Below are 13318 nucleotides of genomic sequence, written 5' to 3'. Positions count from 1 at the left end.
ACCCCCTTTGAAATGCAGGCCAGGCTGCACCCGCACTGAAAGGTGGGTTACTGCTCAGAGTGTAGGCAGAAGTTCACACCACCCCTGGACAGTGCATTCACTATAACGGTGTGCACTGTCCGGTCTGCTCCATGGCGGTTAGTGGGACAGTGCGCCCTCTCTGTAATGTGGACCCTGGTTTGCAGAATATGGTGGAATGCTGTGAATGTAGGAACATCTGGATTACAATGAAAATGTGCGCCAGTAACCCTATTCAATCAAGTATGTTGTCAGTAATGTTGCTCCTCCATTCATCTGGAGTTGCTATTTCTATATCATTATTATGTATCTTTTGGTAGAAGAAATTGACTTGACTAGTGCTCCCGAAGTTGACAGCAATTCCCTACAAAACCAAATATGGTCGGGCTTGACCCTGGGTATTTCTGGGGAGGTATATGGGGTAGAGGTAGCAGGTCATATATAGCAGGTGTGTGACCCTACAACTTGTTTTCCTTTTACAAGGTAGGCTGAAACCAACAACCTGTCTTTGCATGCAGGGAGGAGTTGCTCCACAGTTTTAAATATATATGTGTTTACCATGCCCTTAAAACCATTAGAAGCTGCATGCATGCATGTGAACGAGCTTACAATTTGAGATATTTATCACACTGTTGTGACTCTTTTTCGATTGTGAGCACCATGCAGTTTTCTGACTTGAGCTTTGGGTCTGGAGTTGCTTGCCCCAGAATAAAGATCGAGTCTCAATTTTTCTTGCGAAACACTCATTCTTTTTATAGTTGGTGCCACCTATGGTACTTGCCTAAATGTAAGAGTAATCAAGTGGAGGAAATAGACACTTGTTACAATTCTAAACCATTGGATAGAATTACTATGGTATCCTCAAAAACTCAATGTGTGCTGGTAATGCGGTATATCTTTCATCCGCCCCTACATTGTAGTTTTGGCAGTTATCATAGGATACCATAGAATGTGCTTGGTGCCTGCCTCATCCAGAGGCTCCTCTGGTCTAGATTGCAGTGTCCAGAGATAAAAAATGTGCCCCCATTAGAAATAAGGTAAGTGCAAAAAGAAAAAGGTTAAAATAAGATCGACGCCAGAGAACTTTAATAAATTGGTGAAGATCTTTTGAATAAAAGTAATTGGGTACTTATACTAGATCGAGTAACTGGATCTAGAAGTGTGGCTTTCCAAAAAGTGTCGACCTGTTTCAGCCCCCTATGGCTCAACGGAGTCTGTGGGGCTTTCGTCAGGACATATAAACAAACAAAACACAGAATGATTACTCACACAATTCGTGTAGTGATATTTGGGTTGATTATAAGAGGGTATTCACTGACCACTCAATTTCTTTAAACCTGAAAAAGAAATAAGCATAAACGTTCTACACACGGATTATTATCCTAGTGTCTCACAGTGGAGGGGGGAATGAGGGAAGGCACCAGAGTTAGCTGTAGTCTAATCTACTGGGTTATTGTGTGATAACAAGGCTTGGCATGTATATTAACATGGTGGCTGCAAACCTAGTAAGGCAGAGGAAAAAGCGGCAAAAGTGAACAGTGTCAGGGCAGCAACAACTGTGTTAGGTAATTAGTATACACATGGTATAGTCTAGGAGTACACTAGTCAAGGCTTAGAAACGTGTATATATTCAGGAAAGTAAATTGCAAATATTTGGCCCGTAAAAATAAATAAACGCTGCTTAGGCAAATGTGGCAGCAACGGGTTGTCAAAGGGAGCGTATTGCAATGGTGCCGAGACCTCTGTGTAGTTTAAAATAACTGAGCGCAGGGAGTTTAGATAAGCCAACTCATGTCGTTTATGAGTTAGAAACGAGTAATGTAAAAACTGTCTGAATCTTACCCCAAGTCGTCAGGTATAACGCTTTCGTCAGGGGACCACAGAGCTGTAAAGGGGGAAGAAAGTATCAGAATCTCCTTACCGCTATTCAATGAAAGTACCTCTCTGTGTAACAGACGCCGCCATTACCCGCGTGTGTGGGTGAATTCACCGCTTGGGCTGACTCTGCCCCCGGATACGGAGCAGACGTCAGACGGGCGTTTTTATGTGTTGGAAGCTGAAACTTTATTAGCAGCGTTAGGAACAAACAAAAAATCGTAATTCCATTTGGATGAAGGCGGAAAGCGAGAGGGAGAATGCAGATTAAAATAGAAGTCAATGGGATCAATATCACTTTGTTAACAGCGAGTCCCAGACATAAGAGAGTGGTCCTGAAAGTCAGATTGTGAAAATTTCGTGAAATGCAAAAGAATGGCATTGTTTGGAATTTTAAATGAAATTTGTAAGCGAAAAAACAGACAGTTCATGTGAGTGGCTTAATCTAGTTATTATTAAGCTCAGTCAGGTTGTCCTTGTGATATACAGTTTAGGGATTCATATAAGTGACTTAGTCAGATTAGTGGACTGCAAACTGATGCCAGGGGATATTATCGTTCAGGCCCACAACGTTGGTTTTCAAACGGTCTACCCATCTCTGTTCTTTCTCGTAAAGCTTTTTTTCGGCATTTTGAGTTTTTTCGGTGAGCATTTCAATCACAGTCCATCGTATGTCATCACAGGAATGTCCAGCCTCTACGAAGTGTGCACAAAGTTTTGTAGTTGTCTTTTTCAGCCTGATATTACTTCTGTGTTCTCCTATTCTTGTTTTGACCTTCCTACAGGTCATCCCTATATATAGTTTTTTACAGGGACAGCTTGCCATGTATATAACATGGGAGGAGTTGCAGTTAGTATGTTGTTTCTGGGTCCATAAGAGAGTCTCTGAGAGTTGTAACTGTTTGGAGTGAGTAGTGTATTTGCAGGCTGTGCAATTTCCACAGGGGTAATGTCCACTTACTGGTGACATAGTGATATTTCTGGTTGTCTCTTAGGTTTGCAGGCTTCTGGGACGTGTATGAACCAAAGTGTCTCGTAGATTCTTTGTTCTCCTATTTGCAAAACGAGGTTTCGGCCAGTCAAATTTCCCGGTGTTAAGGATTTTCCAGTTTTTATTCACCAGTTTTTGAACCTCATAGGTAGAGGGACAAAATGTTGTCACACATGTCATAAGGTCTGGTATAGCGTTGGGCTGAAACATGTCGACACTTTTTGGAAAGCCACACTTCTAGATCCAGTTACTCGATCTAGTATAAGTACCCAATTACTTTTATTCAAAAGATCTTCACCAATTTATTAAAGTTCTCTGGCGTCGATCTTATTTTAACCTTTTTCTTTTTGCACTTACCCTATTTCTAATGGGGGCACATTTTTTATCTCTGGACACTGCAATCTAGACCGGAGGAGCCTCTGGATGAGGCAGGCACCCAGCACATTCTATGGTATCCTATGATAACTGCCAAAACTACAATGTAGGGGCGGATGAAAGAGATATACCGCATTACCAGCACACATTGAGTTTTTGAGGATACCATAGTAATTCTATCCAATGGTTTAGAATTGTAACAAGTGTCCATTTCCTCCACTTGATTACTCTTATATCTATCCGGGGAAATAAATGGACATTAATTCCTCCTCCCTACCCTTTTGATTGTTTGTTTACTTGCCTAAATGTATCCTTGCACCCAGAGCCCATTTCTTCACTTCTGTCATACTACATATGTAAGCGAATGTGTGTTTTACCTAAAAGTGTGTGTGTGTGTATATACCATTCTGTGTGTATATACCATTCCGTGTGTATAACGTTCTGGTTGTGTGAGCAAACCGATTTTTCTTTAATAGCATTCTTGGAAATTAGACCTACACAGTTGGATTTGTAAGTTTAATTATAAGAATGCATTTACATTTTTTATTTTTAGCGCACCAGTGCTGATTTTACATACTTTAATTTAAGCAAATAATTGTTATATGTATGCAATTATGTCAAAAGAGCGCAACAATATTACAAGGCATCAAGGTGCAAACGAGGGAGAGATCAGTAAGGAAAATAGGATCACAATAATGAGGAGTTCTGAGATCAGAAAAGGAAGCAAGCTGCCTGATGAATAAAGGGTGAAAAGCCAGGTATTCAAGCTTTTCCAAAAGCATCTTGGGCCTGCAGTTTACTGATATAATGTGGAAGGGAATTCCATAGTTTTATTGCAGCCACAGAGAAGGCTTTCATCCTCACCTGGTCTTCCGGATTTTAGGAACAGCTACAAGTTTGTGACTAGCAGACCAGAGCAGTCTAGAAGGGGTGTGCCACTGGAACATGGTTCTCAATCCTACAGGCCCAGTTTTCTGCAAAGCCCTAGGTACAAGGTAGAATGCTTTAAAGGTGATGCATTTGTTCATTGGTAGCCGATGCAGTTTGGAAATCCCTGCCGAGACTGATTGATATTTAGGGATTTCAATTATTAGGTCCATTGTCGACATTTGCTAAGTTGTAAATTGTAAATTGATACTTGTATAGCACACTACTCACCCGCAAGGGTCTCAAGGCACTTGTACGAATACCGCCTTGGAACCCATCCTGGCTTTCCTTGTGAGGCTTCCATTCCTGGGCACCCCCAAGGTGGAGGCCAGGCATCCTTAGCGTTGTGGGGGTCGTTGTGGAGATTAAGCAAGCTATTGCCCAGAGTTGCAGAGTGGGACTCCATGATTGAAATAGGCACCGAGGCGAGAATTATCAGGCCCGTGGAATTTTGGGCCCAAGACCCACCGAGGCGGGAATTGAACCCTGGTCCTGGGCCTCTCTGCATCAGGGTCTGCCGCTCTGTCGCTGCCATGAGGCTGCTTTTGCGCATGACACTGCAAGCATATATTTCGCAAGACTCTGTGCACCTTTCAAATGAGAACTGTCTGCTTTTCGCGTTCTGTGCTGTGCTCTGGAGGTTTAGTCTGCCCACGATGTACAAGATCGATCAACAAAGCCCCTTATTATTCTGTTCTGGTCAGTCCCTCGCACCTAGACATAAAACACTACACACAGCTGCACTACTGGAAATCATATGCTTTAATATGGCAAGCTAAACACGTTTTGACACACTTGAAGAGACACCTTTCCAGAGAGGAGAGCTTTGCTTGTCCTGTGATGTGAACCTTTCATCTGGGCCTTGAGGTATGGGGTCTGCTGACAAAGCCCAGAGGACTTCTTTTTTATAATAAACTATTTCTTACAATGTGGTGGGTGGTTAGGTCTCTTAGTCCTTTTTCCACTGTCTTTATAAAAGGATATCCCTATTTGTATTCTATGGAATTGTGACAATGCTGACTATATTGTGTTAATGCATTTTGGTGCTAGTAACAGCACGTGTACTGTACCATAGAGCGCGTTAGTTAAAATAAACATTGTAAACTATACCGCGTCTCTGATCATTTGCATTGTGGATAAGTATGAGTGAGTAAGTGAAAGAGTTATCGGACTCCCGCGATTCCCAAGAGATAATAACGTGTTCTGGGTTGTCTAATCATTGGTAGCTTCGCTAGTAGACAGAGAACAAATGAGACACTATAGCTAGTCGGTTTGGGATTCGGGGTGCTAATGTAGTAGGTTGGTACACCCCTATTCACTGAGGTCCTGTTTTACTGTTCATAGTTCTGTATATGTGCAGAATCCCTGCAACAGTAGCAGTCTTGCATCCAAATTCTGTACAAGCTGGAGCCTGGCTATTGCCGATTTATTGATCTCAAGATAAAATGCATTGCAATAGTCGAGCCTAGAAGAGATCAATTGGACCACCTTCTTAATGATCCAGAAACAGGTTAATAGAGTAGGGTTGACCTGATGGTCAAACAACATCTTTGTGTCTGTCAACACTCCCAGGTTTTTAGCAGAGTCTGTCGGAGTGGGCAGTGCCGCTACTATCTCTAGCCATCAGGAGTTGTTCAAAATGGATGGCTGCTTACTAAAGATCAAAACCTCTGTCTTGTCTCTATTGAGTCTAAGGCAGTTCCTAACTATCCTGGTGGCTACTTCCTATATGCATTTTTTTTAAAGTTTGCAGGAGTTGCTGCCAAATCCTTGGTAATAGCCACAATTATTAGTGTGTCGTCGGCATACGATTCTGCCTGTGGTCCAAAGGGCCATATCAGCTTAGCTAGTGGGGTGACATAGATGAAAAAGGATTTGGCTCTGGAAGGAACCCCACATGGCAGAGTGATTGACTCAGAGCTGAATTGGCTCACAATTGTTGTTTGTGAATTATCCTTAAGAAAGGCGGTTAAGAGTTTTAATGCTAAGCCAGGAAGCCCCAGACTGCAGCCCGCCATCAAGCAGTGCTTGGGGATGGTGTATAAGGCTGCAAAAGTGCCATTTTGCCTTGCTCTGTACATCTTGGAGAAGTTGATCAAGAATTTAATTGTATTACATAGTGTTCATAATCCCTGGTAAAGAGCTCCCTGTATATGGTACCACCATAATATGTACAGATATGAGGGATATTTGGAAATGTGCATCACATAAAAGTTTGTTCTTAATATTTTATAGTATTAACTATGTTAATGCTTGTGTGTGCAGTTCTTTCAGTTTCTTAATCAGAGCATCAGTCAAATTGTATTTTTACATTTGTGAATTGGGTTGTGTGTAAAAGTAGATCTGCGTAAATGTGTGGTGTTTATGTATTTGAACACCAGTGCGAAAAAATGTGATACATTCCCAAAGCCCCCCCCCCCCCCCCCCCCTCCGCAGGATTGTAGGTTTGTGATGTGTACACATACTACCAGACAGCTAAATGGGAGACCTGTGAAAGTGTGCTGTTGTGAGCCCATGTCCAACGGATGATTATATGGCGGACTTAAGGTGGTTAATAATTCTTTATTGCCTATGATTATTAAAACCTTTTTCAAATTGTGCAAGTGTGTCCACATTAAAAAGTGCAGAATATTTGAGATTAAAGCAAGTTTTAAATAAGTACTTACAATTCGGACGATTTTCTAATATCTAGTACTAGAAGCATTGTTATTGTAGTAAACAAATGTTAAAAGACAAAAGATTATCACAGGTTGTCCACCGATAAGGCTGTTAGTGTTATAACTTGAATAGATATAAAAAAGCTGATTATAAGTATTAGCATGGAATTCCAATCCGATGTCTGAAAAAGCCTCAAAAACTTTTAAAGTAACCGTTATGAAGGGGTGCCGGGCATTGGTTTAATACGTTATTAGAGAGGCTGGACTTAAGGCTTGGCCGTTTAAGATCCTGAGCCTGCTGTTGGCAAGATGAGGCGATTGTCTATATGTTTAGGAATTATTTATGAATTTGGTATAATAGTGGATGTAGTTTGTCTGTGTGACATCACCAATGATCAAATATATATTCCTGTTTTTGGTATGATGGTGAATTGTGCTTGTGTAGTTGATATTTTGCAGTTTTATGTCCATAATAGTCTGTATGATGTATTGTGTTTAAATTATGTAGCTGAGATAACTTGCAATTTTGCCAGTTGTAATGTTTTGTCGGTGTCCAATGGCATTGGGAAATGTCGATACATGTATCTCGTATGTGTATGTAATTTACTTGAGATAAGTTTACTCAGTATGATACTATACGTAGAGTGAATGCATGGCGGTATGAGTCTAAAAATTTCAAAAACTAAGGCATCATGCCAATACTTCAAGATATATTTGCCAACATTAATTAGAAAAGTAATAAGGTAGATTTGATTTACTATGTGCTGAGATTAATTCTAATTGGTATTTGATGTACAAGTGCATTTCTTTTGAAGAAAAACAAAATTATATATATTTTTTAATTTGGGTATTTTTCTTTAAATGAATTTCTTGATTTGTACCCGAGCTATAATAATAAAACAGCTTGTTTTGTGTTTACAGTCTGTTCTATATTTTTTATTTGCTTTCTTAGGGTCAGTTGTAAAGACTCATGGGACATTAGCAAGAAGCAGCAGCTTATGTCGCTCTCGACGAAACGTCATCCAAACTTCTCCCCAGGCCCAACATATCTTGCAGTCTCCCGATCCTGACATCCTGTCAGTTGCAAGCTGTCCCGCTCTTTACCGCACGGATGCAGAAGAAGAAGCAATATACTTCATTGCTGAAAAGCAGTGGTATGGCATACAATTAATCGTTCACAGCCTATGCAAATTCATGTACCTTTTGTGCTTCAAGTGAAATAATAGTTGCACGTTTTAACTGTGAAAGTAAGTTGCAGTTTATCAGAAATCAGTTTCTTAACCCCTTCCACGGTGATGACGAGCTGGGCTCGTCATGGCGTAGCCTCCTCGCACGCTGATGACGAGCCCAGCTCGTCACGTAACATGCGATTTAAAAAATCTCAGCGTGCGAGCGGAATTCCGCTAGCGCGCATGAGGTTAATTTAAGAGCGGTGTACCCTTGTCAAATCAACAAAACCACTCTTTTATGGCCAGTTCTGGAAGAATTGCTTCTCAAACCCTGGTAACTATGGCACCAGCAGCTGGTAAGCCCCTGGGAAAGTGTGTGTGTGTGTAAAGAAGTATCAACAATTATGAAGTATGAAACACAGCAGAAAAAGTTTTTTAAACCAATTTGGAGAAGTAGAGAAAAATGTAATTGACAAAATGACACCAAGGTCCTAGTTTAGGGCACATATAATTGTTATACGTTTTAATGCAAAAAGTGCTTCAAATAAGTCAAGGAAAAACAACAGGTCACGGTGGGCCAATACCTAGGAGCAATTTAAGCCCCACCGTGATGGAGCGAAGGTCACCTATGTCAAGTGGGTTGTTTGGACAAAGTTTTTACCTTCAGACATAATCTCCAGCTCCTGAGAAAGCTTCTTATCAGTTATGCAGCCGCTAGATCCACATGGCAGTCTTCTCTTCAGTCAAGTCCTCTTTAGTCGACTGGACCTGCATTTTGTCTCTTTGAATCATGTAAACAGGAGGCCAAACACTTGACCCATGGAGAGCAGTTCCAGTCTATGAGTGCCAGCAGGATACAGGAGTAAGAGGTCTGGAATCTTCCAGCAGGGCCTTCTTCCAATGGATCTTCACTGGTCCAGGAATATTTCGAAGACTTGGTCGTGGGGTGCTAGATTTATCTTGTGCACTAGTCAGTAATTTGACACATTCTACTGCCCAATACTCACAATTTTCTCACAGACCCCCACCTAGTTTTAAGCACTTCTCCTTTGCCTTACAGTTAAATCACCCTCGAGACCCTTTTTTAGTTTTCGGGACTGAGCTACCTCCAGACAGACCCACCTTCATCTTCTTGGCTATTCCCATACCTAAAATGACCAAAACTATCCCCCCCCCCCTACTGTGTCTGGAGCCTAACTATATGGCTCCTATTAATCTCCAGGACCCTGTTGGGTTCCTGGGGATCAATAGATGAAACCCTCTTGGCATATTCGGGATGAATAGGTAAAACCCTTCTTGGCATATTCAAGTCAAAAGAGGTAGTGTTAAAGCTGCCCTTCGGTCTGAGAACCGCTCCTGTCCACTCCCAGGTAGCCAGTCCGTGCTAAGGGGCCAGCAGTCAACACACATTGTCCTCTGAGCTAGAGTCATTAACTTTCCCAGCCAATGATGTGTATTACAGCTGTGGAGGTTGGGTAAGTGGCAACACTTTACTAGATTCATGCCAGTTCTGGCTCAGGTAGCCTAAAGTAAATGTTTACAAAGTTTCTTTTCTACTTAAGTTATCAAAATATGATCCACAATTAAATCAGATTTTAAAAATGAGCAGGAAATTACTTTGAAGCATTTTTCTGGCCCCTTCTCAGTGGAGGTGTCAAAGATTTTAATCTCCTCTATGTTTATAAGCGAAACGTATTACCCATCCTACATAGTGAAATGAAGTAGTTTTTTATTTCACTGTTAGGGCACACCAACACCATTGTGTAGTGGGCCCTAGTTTTATATAATAACACTCTGCCCTGTTGGCTAACAAGGCACACTTTAGGGGTGATGTGCATTTATATTTAGTGTTTAACTGCATGGCAAAGGCACTTTTTACTGCTGTGTGTCACAGCAGTGATTTTAAACTTCAGCCTAGCCAGAGCATAGTAGTAATCCAGGCTGAGAGACTTTTTTGTCACATATGTGGAATTTGTAAATATACACTGCAGCCTATATATGACGTTTAAGATCACATTTGATAGGTGCATTTTTGGCACCATTTAGACTGGACTTACAAGGAAGTTAAACATGCCAGATAGGGAGTTGCAATGAACAACACATGTTTTCAAGTGAATGCACATGTTTTCAAGTGAAAGCACAGATGCTTTACTTGGCAGTGATAAAATGCACAGTGTCCTAAAGCCAGCAATGACAGGGTCCAGTGAACGGTGACAAAATCTGACCATGTAGAAAAGTTGAGTTTGCAACACAGTTTGACTGTTAATTTACTTTTATTTACAGGTGTGCATAAACGTGCTATAGGCTGTGCTTTTTGCATGTCGAACTGTAATAGGTACACGCCTATTTGTATGAAACTGTTTCCATCCAGTATCTAAGCACCCTTTCTAATCATAGCTGCTACATTTTACTTCATAATCTAAGTTCGGCATGTGCATTGATATAAAAAGTATAACTGTACAGTGTACAATTGTGTGTATAAATATTTAGAACATTCTGTCACAGCTCTAGCAGTCTTGCTTATATAGATATTCAAACCAGGAAGTGCTGCATGGAGTTCCCAGTAGGACTGAAAGTGACAGCTGAACTCTCAAACCCAACACAGCAAAATCAGTCATGTTTTTTCTTCTCCCCTATAAGGAGCATATGTCAGAAAGTCAAAATGAAGATGTTGCAATTGACATTTCCTACAGAAATGAGGGTAGGGTGAAGTATGGAGCATATTGCCTGTATAAATAGTTACAACTATGCATATGACAGAAGTAACCAGACGTAAGTATGCAACAGTAGCGAGTGTCTTGTGATCCAAAAGTAAGACCTACTTACCGTTTGACAGTTCAGCATCTCCTAAGTTGGTGGAGCTCAAGTCACACTTAACAAAAAAACGATGGATTTGGGCCCAGATCTTTTGACTGGGGGAGTGTGTGACATTGATCCACATTCAGTCCATCACTTGTTGTTTTTACACTTAACAGGAGGCACATTGGCGGTCTTCACTCTGGTTCATTTTATGCAACTTCGAGGCCATTGAGTCGACTCCGCAAAATGGATCCAGTACAACAAAGACTAGTGCATCATTGGAATTGATTACTGCTTAGCCACCTCCTGTGCTTAACTGTATCAAGTATGTCATATTGCTTTAGCTGATTAAAAGTTATAGGTTTCTAGCAATACAGTTACATAAATATAGTAGTTGGATATGATGCAACCCAGAGTTTAAATTGAAAACTCACTTGAGGGAGTTTTACATCTATTAGCACTTGTGTTGCTGAGCGCTTTCTTTCAACCAATTATTGACTTATAACTGTTTTCTCCTGCAAACTATTGTTTGTTACCCTTCTAGTTTCCACTGAGCGCTACCATATTGAGGTTCTGCATTTGTGCATCCTGCCACTACTGCCAGAAAATGTACTTTGTAGATGCTATTCCACTGATCTCAGTATTCATGGCATGAATGCATTTATGAATTGCCTAGAAGTGTAAGAAGGGAATAGATGATTTTATTTAGCAATGTTAAGTAATTTCTCTTTTACTTGTAGAAATGTGCCAGCTAATAAATGAAAGTCCAAGTTCTAATGCATTCCTTTCTGGTTTCTTGTATTCAGGGAACTTCAAGACACTGGTTCAGAATGTGACTCTTTAAATTCTTCCTTTGGAAGAAGGCAGTCTCCTCCGATGAGCCTTGAGTTGCACCAAATTGCCACTCCTCGAAAGATCTCTAGGCAGGAGGGCTCCTTTGAAGACCCATCGACGGGGGACTCTGCTTTAACTGCAGACATTTCAACCAGCTCTCCAGAGGCCTTGTGTCTAACAGAAAGCCAAAGCATGGTTTTCAGTCCCGCCATCAAGGTCTATAACGGCATTCTGGAGAAGTCCTGCAGCATGCACCAGATCTCAAGTGCCACAAAACCTCCCCAGGCGTCCTTTTCCTCTCCCCCTAGTGACAGCAAACCAGATGAAGAAGGTCTGGACAACCCATTGTTAAAGAACATCCATCAGGACCTGTCTCAGAATGGAGAGAAAAACAGAAAGTCATCCAAAATAAAGAGCCTTTTTAAGAAGATTTCTAAGTAAGCTCACTGAAACCTTAAGCAGTGGCAACAGTAGACTTGATTTTTCCTTTTCGTTTCTTCTTTTGGAATGTAGCTCTTTTGGGGCTTTCCAGACTGGATGCCATAGTACAATGCTCCTTAGTTCAACTGTGTAATATTTTAATGACTCGTAAGTAAAAGATCATGCCAGCTATCACTGAAAATCATCATTAACAAGTTGACCTGTGTTTACAGTCACTTTTGCTTATTTATTCTGCTTTTAAGTTTTTAGTTACATTTTATGTTTTTTAAAGCCACTTTGGACTAACTAGCTTTAATGGACTCATAAGCCTGCTCGGGCTTGCAAAAGTTTCTCGTTTACTGGAGCATCTTCTTATCTTTCCACATAGCTATGAAATTTTACATACTGGACTAAACTTAAAGGAAATAAAACTAATTGCACTACTGTTTTCCAGACTGGAAAAGTATCTCTGAAAGTGGAACTGTGTAGGATTTCTAAACCGACGGAGCCTGGATGGGATTGTTTTCACTTTTAGATTTATTGGGTTTTTAAGTAGAGTCTAGAATATTTCTAATTGAGAATTCTAGAAACGAAAACTTGCGCTTTGTTATGGGACGCTTCTCTAGATGCATTTATTATTATTGTTTTAAAGGTTTGAGTCCTGCTGTAAAGATTGCGATTCTTTTCAGGGCTTTCACTGTGATTTTACTGCATTGCAGGCTGTATGAATCGGCAAAGGTAACTTAACTCGAGGAGGAGGATGAGGAGGCTCTTGATTCCTTATGCAAGTGATGAAAGTGAAACTTAAGGACTTCAGACATTCACATGCTTAAAATGGGAAAATATGGGCACTTGTTTACAGACTTTGAATAAATGCAAAAAAAGATATTTGGTTTGTGAAACTTTGTACTGTGGAGAAGAAAATAAATTGGAGGCATTATTGTGTCTTGATCTTCTGTTATTGGTTCACCTGTCCGCTTGTGAGCACGCAAGACTCGTAAATAAGTTTGTCATTGGACACTTAATTGAAGATGCTTATATTTTTATTGGTTTCCAAATATTTTGCCTTTTCTTCATTCTCAATACTTTTACATGTTCTATACTGTGTGTATTATTTTTCCTCACTTCAGCTGTATCTGATGACAATGGATTTGTGCTACTATGCCTACCTGTATCTCATTTCACATTCTGTGTGCACAAAAATATAATTTCATATTTTTATATTGTCTGTATGAAGGCACAAGTGTGGGTTA

At 40.6% G+C, this 13318-nt stretch overlaps 1 protein-coding gene across 1 annotated transcript in view; it reads left to right on the top strand.

Annotated features, from left to right (window-relative positions):
* STIM2 (stromal interaction molecule 2) overlaps positions 1 to 13010 on the top strand; it is a 493142-nt gene extending 480132 nt beyond the window's left edge. Inside the window, exons 11-12 of the mRNA XM_086964004.1 lie at positions 7796 to 7997; positions 11618 to 13010. Of these exons, the coding sequence (XP_086820130.1) occupies positions 7796 to 7997; positions 11618 to 12086 (671 nt within the window). The 3' untranslated portion in view covers positions 12087 to 13010. The remainder of the gene's footprint in view (positions 1 to 7795; positions 7998 to 11617) is intronic.
* The last annotated feature ends 308 nt before the right edge of the window (positions 13011 to 13318 follow it).

Source organism: Lissotriton vulgaris, chromosome 3_2, assembly GCF_964263255.1.
Source record: "Lissotriton vulgaris chromosome 3_2, aLisVul1.2, whole genome shotgun sequence".
NCBI lineage: Eukaryota > Metazoa > Chordata > Amphibia > Caudata > Salamandridae > Lissotriton > Lissotriton vulgaris.
Note: the sequence above shows the minus strand (reverse complement) of the source record. Positions and strands in the feature narration are given on the sequence as shown.